The 18970-nt window shown below is 42.7% G+C and overlaps 1 protein-coding gene across 4 annotated transcripts in view; it reads left to right on the forward strand.

Annotated features, from left to right (window-relative positions):
• Positions 1-14389, forward strand: part of PSMC4 (proteasome 26S subunit, ATPase 4) — a 133375-nt gene extending 118986 nt beyond the window's left edge. For 3 of the 4 annotated variants that reach the window (XM_033963210.1, XM_033963208.1, XM_033963209.1), the window contains exons 9-11: positions 5318-5486; positions 13856-13911; positions 14112-14389. In XM_033963210.1, the coding sequence (XP_033819101.1) occupies positions 5318-5486; positions 13856-13911; positions 14112-14225 (339 nt within the window). In that variant the 3' untranslated portion in view covers positions 14226-14389. Of the gene's footprint in view, positions 1-5317; positions 5487-6767; positions 6827-13855; positions 13912-14111 lie in introns of those variants that run through there. The other variant, XM_033963211.1, reaches the window with a different exon arrangement.
• The last annotated feature ends 4581 nt before the right edge of the window (positions 14390-18970 follow it).

Raw genomic sequence — 18970 nt, forward strand, 5'->3', positions numbered from 1 at the left:
CCCCACCCCCGGTACCTTTTAAAATCCTGGTGGTCCAGTGGTGTATTGGCAGGAGCGAGCTTTCTGCGCTCCTGCCTCGCGCTGAGCACCTCCCTCGCTGGACGGCTGCCTCTGATCTCGCAGCCAGTGACACACAAGGCAGGAGCGAGCTTTTCTCGCTCCAGCCTGTGCACACGCTGCTCCCTGAATGGCTGCCGTCAGTTCTTGCGGGACTCGTGAGAACTGATGGCAGCCATTCAGGGAGTGGCTCAGGGGCCAGGCTGGAGCACGAAAAGCTCACTACTGCCTTGTACGTCGCTCCCTGAATGGGTTGCCATTCTCGCAAGTCCCGCGAGAACTGATGGCAGCCATTCAGGGAGCAGCGCAAGCCCAGGCTAGAGAGCGAAAAGCTCGCTCCTGCCTTTTGCGCCGCTGGTCGTGAGATCTGAGGCAGCCATTCAGGGAGGGAGGGGTTCAGTGCGCGGCAGGAACACGGAAAGCTTGCTCCTGCCGATACACCGCTGAACCACCAGGATTTTAAAAGGTACCAGGGTAGGGAGGGTTAAAAAACTTTTAGTCGACTGGGATGGATCCCTCCTGTCCTGGCCTACCAGTAGACCACCAGATGCAATATTTGCTCCATAAGATGCACAGGCATTTCCACCCACTTTTAGCGGGGGGGGGGGGGGGGGAGAAAGTGCGTCTTATGGAGCGAAAATACAGTAGTCAGTAACTTTGGAAAGCTATAGAATCAGGTTTAAATATCTGGTAAAGTTATCAAAGTTTTTTTTCTATTTTTCGATACAATAGTTTATCTTGAATTAAACCCGCTTGAGTAGCCTGAGACTTGAATTTGAGAATCCATATCCTTTATCTTCCATGCTTGAGCTTTGAAATCGTCTTCATGTTTAATAATCCTTTGTGAATGTTGCTGAGTAAGAGATATTTCTGCACATGCTGTGTAAAGAGAGTCCAGTGCTGTCCTAATCGCATCAAGAGTTACCTCAGGAGGCCTTACTAGAGGCGGGATAGTTGGAATTCCCCTTCCTTCCATCTAATTTCCTTTCACTTCACCAGTCGGAAACCTCACCAGGTTGCCCAGAGTTGTTCCAATTAGAGAGTTGCGTGGGGACAGAAATCAAACCCGTCCCCGCTGGAATCTAATCCGTCCCCGCCCATGCCTATAAATTTTAGAAGTAGTTATTTCATTTAATTATGCTACTGAATTAAAGGGTCTGGTAGAGACCCATTTACAAATAAGCAAAGACACTTTATTAATTTCAAAATATTAATTGGAAAGAATACATACTTTGTAAATGGATTTCTACCAGAGCCTCTAATGTAAATATAAAATATAAATACTCAGCTGATGAGGACCCCCAAGCTGTCAGCTGAGGACTTCCTCTGCAGTTGGCCGGGGATCCCTTTTACCAAGCTTGGCAGGCAGCAGTACCGTCCCTGAGTCACAGATGCTGGCACCTTGGTGGCTCATGGATGCTGCCAGTGACTGCTGCGCTTGGTGGAGGGGAGTTCTGGCTGTCTCTAGAGAAGGTCCTCCTGGCAGTGCTTGGGGATCCCCCCAGCCATAGCAAGAGTCAGCAAATACTTCAACACTGTAGAAATAAAACCAGGAATGCATTTCCTTTTCTTTTGAATACAATGCAAAGACATCTGCTATATACATTTCCCAACGCTAACATTTTTTTTTTTTTTTTTAAATTGTCTTTATTAACAATTGCAAAGGGAACATACAACCAGGATCAGAGTAAGCATAAAAAACATCAGGCAGAAAACAGCACTTGAAAACTATAACAGCAAAAGGTGCACAATACAAGAACCCAATGGGAGTATGCCCATCACAATTGACATTTTGAAATACTAAATCCCCCAATCAAACCCACCCAAACCTCAAGCATTCGGCTTCAGATCATAACAGTCAGACAACAAACATTCCACAAGCATACCTCCAGACAGCCAACCACCCAAATGCTTTTACCTTTGTTGTCTGGAGCCTTATTTTTCCATCAAGTTGGTCCCAGTTTTTTTTTTCCGCTTTCCCGTCTCCTGCTGTCCATTGGTTCCTCCTACCATGGTCTAGCATTTATCCCTTTCTCATCTTTCGTGCCTGCCCACCAGCCCCATGACCAACATTTTTCCTTCTATCACCCCTCTCCAGCACCATGCCACATCAAAACCTTATACCACTAGCTATGGTATTCCCCAGGGATCAATATTGTCGCCACTTTTATTCAATATTTTTCTTTCTCCATTGCTCTGTATGTGTCAATCAATAGGCTTTACTACTTTCACCTATGCCGACGATGTTCAACTGCTTCATCCATTTAATCCAGATAACAAAAACGAAATAATTGAAATAAATAGAAAATTAGGAGAAATTAAACAATGGCTAAATTCAAACATGTTAGCCTTAAACGTCCAAAAATCCAAAGCACTATTTTTCCCTTGGAAAAAAGATATAAATTTAAATGCTCCGTTTACTTTAGATAATGTACAACTAAACCTAGTAAGTTCCCTAAAAATATTAGGAGTTACAATTGATGATAGATTATCCTTTCAACTAATACTGTCAGAACATGTTTCTTTAAATTGCGTATGATTCGATCAATTGCTAAATTTTTAGAGCCAAAATCATGAAACATACTTATTCATTCATTAATTATTTCAAAACTTGATTACTGTAACGCTTTATTAATAAATATCACCCAGAAAGAGAAAAAACGTCTTCAGATAGTTCAAAATACAGCAATCAAATTAATATATAATTGCAAAAAATCTGACCATGTCACGCCACTTCTGATTGAATCACACTGGCTCCCTATCACTCATCGCATTACTTTTAAAATATTACTTATAGTTTTTAAAACACTGATTACAAACGAACCCCAATTCATCAACAGATTACTCATTCCATATAGTACGTCACGCTCATTAAGATCCACAGACCAAAATCTTTTAACAGTTCCATCATTAAAAATTATTGGAACTCGTCGCACTGATATTTTTTCTGTTATAGCCCCACAATTATGGAATAGTTTGCCCCAGTATCTCAGAGTAGAAAACGATTTGAAACAGTTTAAAAGCAGCTTAAAAAGTTTCCTTTTCAAAGACGCGTTTAATGTATGAATCTAATTTTATTAATTATTTTCCTTTTTATTTCCCTTACCTGTTGTTTTTTACCATTATTGTTCTCTTTAATATATACAATTGTAGTTCTACCCTTTCTTTCCCTATGTGTCTGTTAGTCTGTATGATTTTATTTATTAGTTTTTATGACAATGTATTAAATTTTAATTAACCTGTTTTATATATTTTTTATCTGTAAATCGCTTAGCAAATTAAATTAAGCGATTCAACAAGCCTAAAATAAACTTGAAACTTGATCTCTCCCTCCATTCATTTCACCACTATGTCCAGCATTACTCCCTCTTGCATCCCTTTAATATGTTCCACTGTTCCCTCTCCACCGCAACATTTCTCCCCCTCATCTTTTTCTTCCCTATCATCTGTATCTCACTCTCTCCCTCTGACCAAAAATTCTCCTCTTTCTTCCATTCCTCATGTACACATCTCCTCTCTCCCATTTTTAAAGAACATATAACATTAAACTTAGGAAAAAAATTAAAATTAAAAAGAATATAAACCTTGACTTAACTTTTTACCACAGTTTACAAATACGAATTGATGCAAATAATGGACATATTTTCTCTGAATCTCGCAGCCAGCCCCCAAACCTATGAACCAGTAGCTTGAGAACTCTCTTGCTTTTCCTGCACCCCACCTTTGTCATTGTGAAGTTCAAAAGCAGAGCCTTCCCTCTGAGAACATCTGCTTTATTAATGATTTACCATTTTGTGTATATGAGAAAAGAAAGCTAAATCAGGCTCATGATATGCCACTGCACATTGCTGGCAGAAGTCAACAGCCCCCAATCCCTAGATTTGCTGTGGGCATTGTCACAATACCTCCATGTTAGGTAAAGCAAAGAGGGAATCACCTCAGGTTACCTTTCTTTCATCAAACTAATTCTTTGTTTTAAATTGAACACATCCTAAAACTGTACTGAAAGTGCATTGAAGCTCGCTCCTTCCTTTTCTGTCCTCCTCCCGCAAGACTGTACCTCTCCCGAGTGCTGCACTTCTTCGCAGGGCAGTGGGCCCTGTACGCTCCACATGGCTGATGCGAAGCCTTGCTTTCGACATCAGCTCTGATGGGGGAAGACTTCCGGGTCCGCTATGTGTGGCATGCTGGGAGTAATGCATGTTGCAGGAGGGCAGGAAAAGAAGATGAGTCACGGCTCGAGCTGCCTCCCAACCCCGCAGGATCCCCAAAATCATGATGGGCATTCCCACGGGATCCCCATGACCCAAAAGGGGAACCTGCTGGATCCCCATGGGTCCTGTGGGATTCCCGTCATCCCTGTTCCCTTGCAGCTCTCTAATTCAAACCATGGCATTTTCCTGCAGACTTGGCATGCCCTTGAGCAACCAATGCAGCTTTTGTAGCTTGACGTTTTCCCAAAGATGTAGGATCTTGCAGTTGTTGGGGAGGTTCCGGAAACTTCACTTCTGAGGCCCAAGCTCTCCTTCACACTTAGGCCAGCCAGTACTCCCCAAATTGAAGAGGTCATGAACCTGCCAAATTGGAGAGTTCTGTAGTTGCTGGCCAGAAGCAGGTAATTTCCCTCTCTGTTTAAGCATCGGAATGAAGACAATGTGGCACAAAACCGAACAGAAAATTTGGGTAAAGGCAGGAATGAAATAACTAGCATCCTCACTGTGGCACCATCTTGGTCCTTCTCTTGTCATTTGAAAACTTTAACCTGGAAGGTTTTGTTCCTGGTGGCAATCACTTCAATCCACAGGATCAGTGAGCTTCAGGCCCTAGTATCTCTGATCCACCTTACAAAAGATTTCTTTACATCAAATTAGTTCAGCACATGCATCCTAAGTTCAGGATCATGTCGCCTTTTCATATAGCTGCATTCCTCTGCTATCTATGAATACAGGTAAGCAATCTCTATCTCTGTTACAGGTAAGCAATTCCATTAACTTTGCTAACTGCGATTCCAGATATCTATCACCACCCCCTATTAGTACAAAAATATTGATTTTCTAATGTTTCCTCTGAGCCTCCCCCCCAAAAAAGCAAAAGCAAACAACCCAAAACAAAACACATTTCTAGTTTTTCAATTATATGAATGTCGGATGTCTCTGGACTAGCGAAAAAGATGTAACATTTTTTTATTTTGGTATTTTGGGCAATTAATTTTTCTCTGTGCCTCAATTGTAACACAACTCTGTCCTTTCTTGGGTCTCAGGTGATCATGGCCACAAACCGTGCAGACACTCTGGACCCTGCACTGCTGCGACCTGGTCGTCTGGACCGCAAGATTGAGTTCCCACTACCTGACCGGCGGCAAAAACGGCTCATTTTCTCCACAATTACCAGCAAGATGAACCTGTCTGAAGAGGTGGATCTAGAAGACTGTATCTTTTCATCCTCTGTGAAACGTATGGTCTTTGTAGGCCAGGAATCACAAAGAGAAAGATAACACTGATGATGTGCTGTCCAGCAGGCAGGGGTTATGAGGAAAGAGGGGTAACATAGACAGTGACCGTTTTCTTATTTATTTTATTTAAAAATTTATATACCGCATAAAAACTATACGGTTTACAAAATTACATGCATACATATTAAAAATACTAAAACATGTTTCGACAGAACAAACACAATAAAACATTAACTAACAGTATTATTATTAAAACCTTTTTTCAAATTCATCCTACAAGATGGAAAGACAAAATCCAATAAAAACATTTACAGGACGGTAAGGCTTCAACAGCAAATAGCATTAGCACATGAAGGCATTAACAAATAATTGTGTGTTAAACATTTTCTTAAAATTCAGTCTCTTAGTCTTTGGAGTACAGTCAGGGCATGCAGTAATTTCCACAAGTTTGACGCCTGGTGCTGTGATGGTAAAAATTAACTAATGGTACAAAAATATCTTAATAATAATAAAGCAAACTGAATTAGTGGGATGGCGCTATACAAGGGGGTGCTGATAAATCCTTGGCTTTTGTAAAGAAAACACAAGGTACAGGATTGAAAACATTTATATATTCACCACTGAGCTGCACACACTTATGACTTCATTGTTCTAACTTCTGTAACCCATCCAAGAAAATTTTTTTGGGTTGTTCACTTGTCCACAACTAATGTATCATCCTCATTGCTTGAAAACTTTTTTTCCCTTGAGATGTTTCTTGAGATTAGAAAAGAGGTAGTAGTTCGAAGGGGCCAAATCAGATGAGTAGACCAGGTATTTCAGAACTTCAAAGTGAAGATCTGCCAATTTCTGCTGCATAATGTCTACCTTTTTAGGAGCAGCATTGTCAAGTTTCAAGTTTTTATTGGTATTTGATGAATCGCTTATTCAATTTGCTAAGCGATGTACAATTTTCTAAAAAAACATAAGTTATAACATCCAATAAAATAACAAGAGACTTACAGATTAAACCAACATGAGTCAGGGAGAAGAGAAGGGAAATGTTACAATTCTTTCTTAGAGAGAATAAACACAAAGGGTAAAACAAAAGGGAGGGTAAAGAGTTAAAGGGTTAAAGTGTTTAGTTGTATAACTAAAGTTTAACTGTTAAAAGTGTCTTTAAAAAGATAGGTTTTTAAGGATTTTTTAAAAGAAGTAAGATCCTTTTCTTCTCTAACAAGATTCCTTTTGAAAGCTTGCCTTGACATTTGGAGACCAGTTGCTGCTTCAATTTGTCAAAGTACAAATCCTTAGTACTATCCTTTGCCTTGATGGATGAACCCTTTTTCAGGTAATCTATAAACAAAATTCCATCTTTTCCTAAAAGTCCCAGAAGACAAACACAAGCATCTTGCTTGATGACTTCTGTGTCTTGAATTTCCTGGGATGTAGGGAACCACTATGTCTCCATTATTTGGATTGTTCTTTTGTCTCTACATCATATACAGTGGTGCCTCACACAACGAACTTAATTGGTTCCAGGAGCAAGTTTGTTATGCGAAAAGTTCGTTATGTGAAACGCGTTTTCCCATAACAATACATGTTAAAAAAAATAATTCGTTCTGTAGCATAAAATATGCTAAGATGACATAAAAAAAGATAAATTTTTTGTTATTATTTTTATTTAGATACATCTAAAAACATACATCTCCCTGTCCTTTTACTTCCACTATCTTCCTATCCCATCTCTATTCCCTTTTGTCCCTCTCCCCATGATCAATCATCTCACCACCTCTCTCTGCCCTCACCCTCAGGGTTCAAGATTGCTTCCACTCTTTTTCCTGTTGTTCTCTCTGCCTGTCACCCTATGATTTAGCATCCCTTCTGCCCTTGTCCAATATTTCCCCTTCTCTCCCTCCCTCTCATCCCCTGCTCCAACATGTGCTTTCAGCGGCCTTCTCCCCCCTTAAGCGTCTTTTCTTCTCCACTCCACCTTTCCTCCCTCCCTGCCTCCACCTTTGTGGCGCTTTTGCACCCGACCGACAACAGAACAGGCCCGGTCGGACAAATCTCCCTGTCCTGTAGCCGCGAATCTAAATTACCTTCTTACAGCAGCTGGATTATTGAAGCTGCTGTAAGAGGTAATTTAGATTCGCGGCTACAGGGCAGGGAGGTTTGTCGGCCGGGCCTGTTGTCGGTCGATCGGGGGACCTGACCAGCTGTGCACATTCTTCGGGGCGGACCGCCCCCTCCCCCCTCTTTCGTTCGCCATTGCCTTCTTCCTACCTGCCCTGCCGCAGCCGCACACAGCCGACCGGAAGTCTTCCTGATGTCGGCGCTGACGTCGGAGGAAGGGAGGGCTTTGCTTAAGCCCTCCCTCCGACGTCAGCGCTGACATCGGGAAGATTTCCGTTCGGCTGTGTGCTGCGACAGGGCAGGTAAGGAGAAGGAGACTACCCTCGCGGCTCGACCAACCCCGCAGGAACCCCGGAAGGATGCAGCTCGGGCGACTTCGTTGTGTGAAACGAAGTCCGTTGTACGAATCAAGACATAAAGTTCGTTGTGCGCAGCGTTCGCTGTGCGAGGCGGCCGTTATGCGAGGCACCACTGTATATTCAAGTTTAATCCATAATTATAAGATGGTTCAAAAATCCCACAGGATTTCACTAAAATTGATCCAAAATGAGGCAACCACTCATTCCAGTGCAATAGGTGTGTCATTCTAGTCAAGTGGGTTATCTTCATAAGGCCACAAGCCATATGCAGAAGGAATCCACTCTGGATTTTTTCTGTGTCCTTCCTACTTCACTGGGAGGTCTACTGCCACCTGCAATTTTTCCCTTCTGCATGTTAGCTGGAAGGAGTGTTTTAGTTCTGCTCTCCCCTTTTCTTATTTTATTTAGTGTTTTTCAATGTTTTCAGTATCTTCAGTGCTTGGAACTTTTATCCTTGTCACAGCTCTGCCTGCATAGAGAAGAAGCAGACTGCAATCTGCAGCTAACAGGCCGATCCCTGGTGTGGTACCTGTTAGCCAGCTTGCTTTAGTGTTTTTGGAGCCCAGGGCTGACCCCACCTACTTTCCTCACCTACTGTTTTGCAGGGGTTTGAACGCAGGCTGTCAGGCATCCGTAGGAGATTCAGTGATGTCTCGCAGGGAACAAACTGCATTTTTCATCTCCCCTCCCCCCCTTTCTGGTATAACAAAACCAAAGAAGCTTTTTACTCTTTTTTTTTTCTAATAAATATATTCATATAAATTTTTTTTATCAACTATTGTGAATCAAGTGCATTTTATAAATATGAAATGTGAGACCCCCTTCTATTCAAAATTATTTTCTAAAATCATTATATAAATTTCCATTTAAATTTTCATTATACATGAATGTTCCAATATCACTCCACAGTTCTCTTCTTCCATTAGCACGTTTCTCTTAAATCACTTTGTGAATAGTATTTTCAGTAGCTTGCATTCTTTGTTCACTTTCCATTGACTCCAAGCTGACTTTTTAAAATCACTGATGTCTAGCTCAGTGTATCTCAAACTGTGTGCTGCAGCACACTAGTGTGCCTTTTGAGATTTTAAGTGTTCCGCAGCTCACAGGGCAGGAAGAGGGGCTCCGGTGCCTGTGTCAGCTGACTTCTACTGGCTGGGACTCCTGCCTTCCTCATCTCTGCACCCCCAGGACTCCTGTCTTCCTCGTCTATGTGCCCCCAGACCAGCAGTGGCAGCTCTGTGTGCATTGTAGAGTCATCTCAGCATGACTCAGTGCTCCCTAGTTGGGATGCCTTCTTGTGTGCAGTTCACCTGTGCCTCAGCTTCATCTCATATGGAAAATGTCTCACAGGACACATCTTCTACCCAGTCAGCTGCTGTCCAGGACGTGGGAGACCTCTGTCCCGGAGATAAAGATGATCATGATCATTGTGCTGAACCCTTATTTTCAACATATGCTACTCTTGTGGCAGGGGACCCAGGACTATATGCAATCTCTTTGGCTCATGCTTTGGCATTTAAACTAGGAGAGATCTTACAGTTTTGCGTTTAAGTATGCAGTCTTGCTAGATCCTATTTCATTCATAATCTGCATGAGTTGGATTTAGCCGGCTCCTTCTTCCTCCTCCCTTATTTGTGGAGTGTGAGCACAGTCTTCAGTGTTTCTTTGGCATCTTGATATTAACCTCTTGCTCTCCGAGCAGTGGGACTCTCTAGAAGGAACACTCAGATAGCAAGAGCCATGTCTAGGCTGTACCCTATAGCACGAGAGTATCAGCTTTGTAGTCGGCCTGGACTGGATTCCCTGGTTGCTCGGGTTACTATACACATCTCCCTAACGAAGGTGGAGTTGTGCTTAAGGATATGCAGGACTGCCGAGTGGATGTAGTACTCGGGAGACTTTTTGAGGTTGTGGTTTTGGGAGTCAAAGCTGCCTTGGTGGCATCTTTTGTCACACCCATTTGTCTATCCAGACTGCACTTTGGAGAGCGAGGGTAATGAACCTTTTTCATCTTCTGAGGATTATTTGTTTGATCTTATTTGTTTTACTGAATTATGTATGTAAAGATATGTAAACCGTTTAGGTTTAAGCGGTACAGAAATTTTTAAAATAAAAATAAATAATATTATGGATTATGTAGCTGATGCCCTGTATGACATTATTTGGGTCCTAGGGAAGGCATCAGCTTATCCTGTTCTGTGCGCAGAATGCTCTGGGTCAGACAATGGACAGGGAACTCTAGATCTAAAGCTACTCTTTGCCAGATTCCCTTATAAGGAGCAACTATTATATGGCAAAGGCCTAGATGATCTCATGAATTCTTTAGTGGACCAGCACCCCAAGTCGCTGTCTGATAGACCCAGAGCTTCTATAGTTTAGAGCACTTTAATTTTTGTGGCTCTAGGCGATCTTGTTAGTATTTTAGTGCCACGTTGCAAAGGTTATCACAGGACTACAGGCAGAGGATTTCTGGTCTCTGGTACAACCAGACCGCCTCTTCCCGAGCTCCATCTGCCAAGAAGTTGAAATAACACCAGGCTGAGGGAGGCTCTTCTGCATATTGGAGGCAGGTTCTCAGAGTGTCTGCAAGCCTGGAGTCAGATTTTGCCCGATCGCTAAGTTCTGGACATCATTCAGTCCAGTTGCAAGTTGGAGTTTGCCTGATCTCTGAGGGTTTGATTTGTAGACTCTCCTGCAGGTCGCCCAGAAAAGGCAGAAAAGGTTCAAGCCACTGTGAGAAGGTTGCTGGATATTCAGGCTATAGAGCCGATGCCGCCTGAACACTCAGGCTCAGGCAGATACTCCATATACTTTTATCGTGCCAAAAAAGCTGCGACGATTGGACCTTACATCAATGCAGCACTCAAGTTTTGCTTTTTCGTATGGAGATAGTTTGCTCTATCATAGCAGTGTTGACAACGGGAGAGTTCCTAGCCTCTCTGGATCTGACGGAGACCTACTTGCATATTTTTCCAGAGCATAGGAAGTTTCTCAGATTTCATGTTCTTGAAAATCATTAACAGTTTTAAGCTCTGCCCTTTGGGCTGGCAACAGTGCCACGTATGATTGTGGTGGCAGTTCCACCAAAGTGATGGTTGTGGTGGCAGCTTACCTACGCAAGATGGGACTGCAGGTACAACCCTACCTGGACGACTGGTTAATCAGAGCCCCTTCATTGTCAGGGTCAGCATGGTGGCTCAGATGATCAGAGTCCTGGAGGATTTGGGCTGGATTGTGAACTACCAAAAGAGCATTTTGATGCCAACTCAATTCCTGGAGTATCTTTGAGTCTTGTTAGACACTGGCAGCCAGCTGTGTATTTCTACCAGAGGCATGCAGACACAAGCTGTGCTCCCGGATTTCTGGTCTTTTGATCAAGTCTCCATCGGCATGGGACTATCTTCAAGCTCTGGGGTCCATGGCAGCTACAATAGATGTAGTGCCTTGAACGAGAGCCCACATGTGTCCTCTCCAGATGACGTTGCTTTCCTGCTGATCTCCTCAGATGGACGCCTTACAGAAATCTCTGCCATGGACATTGGGGACTCGTGCCAGTGTGGACTGGTGGCTTTGTCCACAGTCCCTTTTCAAGGGCGTGCCTCTTCAGATTGATTACTGGGTAGTTGTCACGACAGATACCAGTCTCCTGGGCTGGGGAGAACCCTCTTACAATCAATATCCACTTCAGGGCCGTTGGACACCCTCTCAGAAAAGGTGGTTGATAACAGGCTGGAACTGCATGCCCATCTGGTTGGTTCTGAAGAAATTGCAGAAAACTCTAGAAGATCAAGCAGTCAGTCTTCTCTGATAATGCGACTGCGCTGGCATATGTCAAATCGGCAGGGAGGCACCAAGAATTCATCTCTGTGTCTGGAAGCCCGACTGCTCATTCACTGGGAGGAGTGACATCTTCAGGCACTGACTTCCTCAGCAGACAGACCTTGGATCCGGGCGAGTGGATGCTATCGCAGGCAGCATTTCAGTCCATTATCCAACACTGGGGTCATTCCCAATTCGAACTCATTGAGACAGCGAAAAACAAAAAGGCAGTCTGATTCTTCAGCCAAAGATTCAAACCCAGCAGCAGTGGCTAGACGTGCTAGTCTATCCGTGGCCTCGGGACTTCTTGTTGTACAGCTTTCCTCCCTGGCCCATGATAGGCCGAGTTGTTCAACTGGTTATAGCTCATCAGGGAAGAGTCATTCTGGTGGCCCCAGATTGGCCTTGGCCTTCAAACGCAAATTTGAGGCATCTTCGTACAGGCCATGGTCTCCAGTTGCAAGTGCATCCAGACCTGCTTTCATAGTGTCCAGTTTACAACATAGCTATTGAATGCAAGGCGTTCAAGTGTAAAGGATATTCAGATGTGGTCATTGCCACCCTTCTCAAAACTAAGTCAATTACAGTTTCTGCCTATGCTAAGGCATGGAGGACTTTCATCATTGGTGCGTCCAAGAACGTGTGGAGTCATTTTCAGCTCCAGTTTCGGCGCGCGGTGAAGGCGAGCGGCAAAGGCGCTTGCCTTAGCGAAGAGTGCCTTTGCGAAGGAGCCTTGAGAAGGAGCCCAGGCAGCCCAGCAGCATTATCTTATCTAATATCTAACTTCTGTATAATACTTCTTCTCTACTCATTTCTCTCTTCTCTCTCTACTCTTTCAGCTACCTGCGCGCCGGGCAACACTCAAACATACCGTGGGACAAAGGAACCAGAAGAAAAAGGAAATGGAGGCTGTAGGAACCCAGCAGAGCTACCCAGTATACTGCACCGGGTGTCATATGTACGACTACCTCCCCTCCGGGAGGCAGGCGTACATATGCGGTCGATGCCAGGAACTGGATAGCCTGAAGAAGGAAGTCGGGAGACTGCAGGTAAGAGTCCAGGAGCTGGAGGGACTCTGCACCATAGAGGAGCCATGCTGGGAAACTGAAGAAACCACCAGGGAGAACCACATCACGGAACAAGTTAGAGAACTCGAGAAGTTCATCGAGGAGGCCTGCAGGATGGTGGAGGCACAGGACCATCAACACACCAGGAGAGAACCAACAGTTGGACAACAGATTCCACCAGACGCCATGGGAGTAGGACCTTGCGGAGGACTTGGACAGGCAGATGAAGTGGAGACCTGACAGAACCCGGAGGAAGGACTAGCGGACGGCGCAAACGACACAGATCTGAAACCAGAGAGACAGCTGAGGAAAGGGAGATCAGCTTTCGTAGTTGGAGACTCAATCCTGAGAGGAGTGGACAGTCACATAGCTGGAGGGAGAGAGGACCGACTAGTGACATGTCTCCCGGGGGTAAGAACGAAGGACGTCATCGACAGAATTGGAAGGATCCTGGAGGGAGCCGAGACGGAGGAGACAGCAGCAGTAGTCCACATTGGAACCAACGACGTCAGCAGGAGGAACTTCAACAGGAGTACACTAACTGACCAGTTCAGGATCCTGGGGAGGAAACTGAAACTGAGGACAAGGAAGATAATATTTTCATCCTCGTTTATGTTCGTTTAATTACATGTTAAATTTACTCTCCCTTTTTTTAAATTTTGTACATTGCTTAGAAGTATGATAAGCAATCAAATTTTAAATAAAACTTGAAACTTGAGTAGAACATTTGTTGGGAAATTTCCCGTTTTTGTCCTTCACATAATTCCGATGGAGCTCTTGTTTGCTTGGATACTAACTACAAGTGGCAGTAGAGCTCCTTGGGAAGTAGGAGGGACACAAAAAAAATCCAGAGTGGATTCCTTCTGCATATGGCTCATGGCCATAGGGAGATAACCGCTTGTCTAGAATGACACACCTATTTACTAGAAAAGTTATGATCAAGTTAAGGACATAAATCTCTTATCTTCTTTGACTGCATGCTTCAGATGTGGCTCGTCCGGATAAGATTTCAGGTGCTGACATTAATTCCATATGCCAGGAGGTAAGAGCTAAGTCCTGCTGTATTGGTAATGATATTTCTAGAGTGCTATCAGTGTACATAGGGCTGTACAGCTCACAAAGCCAGTGATAGAGAAACTGCCTTTCTGGGTCTCTGATGTCAATACATCCTGTGTTACTGCCTATACAGGGACATGTTCTCTCTACATCTTATGCCTTTTCTTTCTTCTCTTCCCTCCCCAGGGTGGTATGCTGGCTGTGCGGGAGAACCGCTACATCGTGCTAGCCAAGGACTTTGAGAAAGCATACAAGACTGTTATCAAGAAGGATGAACAGGAGCATGAGTTTTATAAGTAGAATCACACAGGATAGCCTCACTCCTTGGTTCTGTACCCTCTTGAAACAGTAACGCTTTCTTAATCCATCCTTCTGTCCTCTGAGATCCAAACCATAATCAGATTTGTGTATCTGTGTTGTGACTTGCACTGAAGTCTACAATAAAACTACCTTGTTTATAACTACTTTTTTTGTAATATCTGAAAATGGTTTCAGTTTTGGATGTTTGGAGTGGAGAATTTTTAGAGTTCTGCTATTACTGTGCATATACAGGCAGCCCCTGAGTAAGGAACATCCGACTTACGTCAGACTTGTAGTTACGGACTGGGTCTGGGTTCTCCCTTATGTGTCCTCCCTCCTACAGGCGTTTACCTTTTCTAGCCGGCTCCCTCCTTTTCCTTCTTTCCAGCCATGCACTTATTTTCTCGACAGCCATGGGTAGCTGTTCTTAAAAGCTGCCCACGGCTGGCCTGGAAGTCTGCCTTCTGACATTGGGGAAACTTTGTGGGTTACAAGTTGGCCTCCACCCCCCCCACCAGCCAATGCTAAATTTGTTTCCATACTGAAGGAGAGCTGCCGGCTTTCTCTCATCTGGTAGCGCCGGGGGCCTAAGACAGGAGGCGGGGTCTCTCTCCAGCCCGGCACAGTTCTGTTTGACTTGCTCCAGCATCATGTCGACAGAGTCCTCGTCTTGGCCGGGTACAATAAAGACAAAGACCTAGTTGGTATGCACAGTGAAGAGGCAGTTGATGCTCTAGTTCAGTGGTCTCAAACTCGCAACCTGGGGGCCCTCGGTATGTTTATCATACTCACAAAAGTAAAATAAAACAGTTTCTTGATCATATGTCTCTTTAGCTATAAATTACAATATTATTATTAAGACTTTCCTTTTGGCTAATAATATTTTGCATGAGGTAAAAAACTCTTTATAGTTTATAAATCTTTCCTTTTGGCTAAGGAAAGATTTATAAACTATAAAGAGTTTTTTACCTCATGCAAAATTGTCATTTCTTTAATAAGTCATGAACTATTTTTTTCTGAGGCCCTCCAAGTACCTACAAATCCAAAATGTGGCCCTGCAAAGAGTCTGAGTTTGAGACCATTGCTCTAGTTGGTGAACATGCTCGATAGGAGTGGAAAGACCTGTCCTCACATAGCTTAATTACTACTTTGAGCCAGACTGCATTACTGTTTTGCCAAAGACAGGAAAGAAGGGAGGGAGGAGGCATAAACTTGAGATACAGAATGGAGAGAGGGGAGCATGAATTGGGATAGGGTGGAAGAATGGAGAAATTGAGGGAAAAAGATGCTGAGGTGGGGGAAGAAATAGAAAGGGAGGATTGTTGGGCATGGGTGTCTGAGGGAAAGGGAGATGGTACACATGGGGAAATGGAGAAAGAGAATTTGGGGACATAGCGAGGGAGAGAATTATTGGACATGGTGGTGGTAGAGGAGTGAGGTAGAGATGCCAAGGGAAGAGAGATGGAGAGAATTATTGGATGTGGTGGTGGAGAGGGAACAGTGGGACAGATGGAAAGGGATCCCCTTCCAGTATGCAGTATGGTGAAGAACAAAAGTGTAAACCTTTCTTTTTTTTCTTTCTGTTTAAACTATAGGCAGTCCCAGGGTTAAGAACATCTGACTTAAATCTGACTCATACATATGAACTGGGGTCTTCTTCTCCCTTCCTGTCCCAACATGTTCTTCGTCATCCTTCCCTCCCTTTGTGCTGTGTCCCAAATTCGTGTTTGCCTCCCTCCCTACTGCAAGTGTTTACCTCCTGGCCAGCTCCCTCCTCCCTGCCATACTTGTCTTCACAAAGCTGCGGCCATGGTTCATACACACGGTCGCGGCTGACCTGGAAGCCTTCCCTCTGATGACAGTGAAAAGGCTTCTGGATCAGCTGCAGGCAGCAAGCAGGAGCTGCTGCTCGTGGCTTTGTGTAAAGAAATGCAGATGAGAGGAGGAAGCCAGCTAGAGGAGTTAAACACCTGTGGGAGGGAGGCAGGCATGAATTTGAAACACAGCACAAAGGGAGGGAAGGATGATGGGGACGTTGGGACATGGAATGGAGAAACAATCACGTTGGGATACAAGGAAGGGAAGTTTCAAGTTTAAGTTTATTAGAGTTTTAATATACCGACTATCAAGCAAATATCTAGCCGGTTTACATAAAATTTAAAAAAAATTTTCTATAAAGAGGTACAATAATTATAAAATATTAAATAAATTAAAATATGTAGTGAACATTAATGACTTTAACATAACAAACTGGATAGTGAGGGCAAAAGGGGAAAGGGTGGGTAAAGTTACATTGTAGAGAGAAAAATGGAGATAGAAGGGTTGGGGTTATAACAAATAGGGTGGGGAAAAATGTATGTGATGTAGAGTAGTATGTAAAAGTATGATAATAAAGAGAAGTTTAAACGGAAGAAAATGTGTCAAGAAATAGGAATGTTTTTAAGCTCTTCTTGAATTTATCGAGATTTTGTTCTTCTCGGAGTGGTTGTGGAAGAGAATTCCACAGTGTCGGGGCAGATACCGCAAAATTTATTTTTCGTGTGTAGTAAAATTCTTTTATAGACGGAATTGGTAGGAAATTTTGATTTGTAGATCTCAGAATTCGAGAGGAGTATTGAGGAATGAGTAATTTGTGAAGAAATAATGGCAAGTGTGAAGATTTTATTTTGAATGTCAGTAGAAGAAGCACAAACGACAAAGGATGGAGGGGAGGGATAGGAGCATGAACTTGAGACAGAGGATGGAAGAATGGAGACAGAGGATGGAAGAATGGAGAGAGTGAGGGAAAGATGCTGGGGTGAAGGAGGGCATAGAAAGGGAGAATTGTTGGGCATGGGTGTCTGAGGAGAGATGGTGCACATGAAAATGAGAATTGATGCACATGAAAATGAAAGAAGAATTGGTCATAGGGAGGGAGAGAGAATATTGGACATGGTGGGAGAGGTGTGAAGTACACATACATGGGGAAGAGAGTGATGAAAGAAACATTGGATGTGGTGGTGGAGATGGAACAGTGGGATGGATGAAGAACGAAAGTAAGTGTAAGCCTATCTTTTTTTTTTCTATTTCTTTCTACAGAACTTTATTTTGAAAATTGTTTAATGTTTAATGTTTTTTTAATGTTTTTATATATATTTTTTATCATGAAATTTTATTAAATGTTTTATCAAATTACAAAAAAGAATAACAGTCAATCAATATCAGAGTCATGGAACAACAAACGGGTAAGAGCAAATCAAGTTTAAGTTTCAAGTTTATTTGCATTTGATGAATCGCTTATAAAAATTTCTAAGCGATGTACAATTTAAAAGCCACAAGTGGTGGTCTCACGTACAATTTAAACAAGTTTATCGTAAGACAAACAATATAAATCAATTGGCAATATGACAATTGAAATAGACAAACAGTGTGAAACAATTAGCATTAATACGATTACATTGGAGACAAACATGAAAGAGTAGGAAAGGAGGGAAAAGTTACAATATCGTTATTGTTGAGAATTTACATAAAAGGGAGAACACGTTAAGGTACAAGGGGAAATGGTAGGATTGATGGTCAGAAAAATGTAAAAATAAAGGTGTGCCAAATATTCAGTCACAGCAGAGAAATGTTAAATGCATATAATAAAAAGGTAAAAACATGTTCTAGAATGTTGTGCTAGATAGTAGGAGAGTACTCAGAAAGAAAAAGGTTAAAGAGGGAAAAATAAGAAAGCAATAGGGAATGAAGAAGAGAAGAGTCCCCCAGAGGCCACAGAAACAGAGAAGAAAAGGAGAAATGAGAGAGAGAGAAATAACATGTAGAAAGTGTTAGGCATTAACTTATTGGTGATAAGGTATTAAAGAGAATTCAAATATTCGCTGAAATTAGCTCATTTAACATGGATTTTAGTGGTCAGAGGCATAGTAGCAGAGATCAGCATTTCATGTTTGTGTTGTAGTAGGACAGATTGGTACCAGAAGTGTACATTTAGAGAGTCAAACGATTTCCAATTAGATAGTGTGAGTCACAAAGCGACAATGAGAAGTGTATTGAACAGGGCATTTTGAGATGCTGGTAAGCTGAGCAAAGGAGCCTCCGATTTCAGTATGACTATTGTAGGGGAGAAATCTAAAGCATATGGAGCAGAGTGCCCGGAAATGGTTTACAATTCCAGCATTTGTTGGAAGACAGGAGACCTGCAACATGTAATTTTTGAGGTGTCCAGGTGGCTTTGTGGTGTAGGAAGAACATGGAATGCATAGAATTGGCTGAGGGAATAGTTTGGATGGTTTTAGACCAAAAAGCACCCATTGTCTATCATGTAGTTGGCAATTTAAGTCTAGTTCCCAGGATTTTTGTAGGGGGATATGAACATCAGATTGGGAATTCAGTAGTATTTTATAAAGATGAGAAGCGACATGACCTGTGTTCAAGAATTTGGGGAATAGTGTGAGCATAGTAAGGGTTCCCATAGCTCTCATTTGTAAGATTTTAGTTTTTTTTTATCATTGATAAAACGTTGAGACCGGAAGGGCAAATTTATCTTGTAATTCAGAAAATGTCAAAAGTTGTAAAGAGGGGGTACAGACATCTGTTAAGTATTATATTCCAAGTCTGCCCCATTGAGGCCAAAATACTGGCTTCTTATTTATAAGAAAAGATGAGTTATACCAGAGGGAAATATATGTTGAGTTTCTAATGGGTATATCTAACAATTCGTCAAATTCAATGAGACAGGTAGCAGATTGAGAAATGATGGGGTT

Source organism: Geotrypetes seraphini, chromosome 11 (genome assembly GCF_902459505.1).
Source record: "Geotrypetes seraphini chromosome 11, aGeoSer1.1, whole genome shotgun sequence".
Classification (NCBI taxonomy): Eukaryota; Metazoa; Chordata; class Amphibia; order Gymnophiona; family Dermophiidae; genus Geotrypetes; species Geotrypetes seraphini.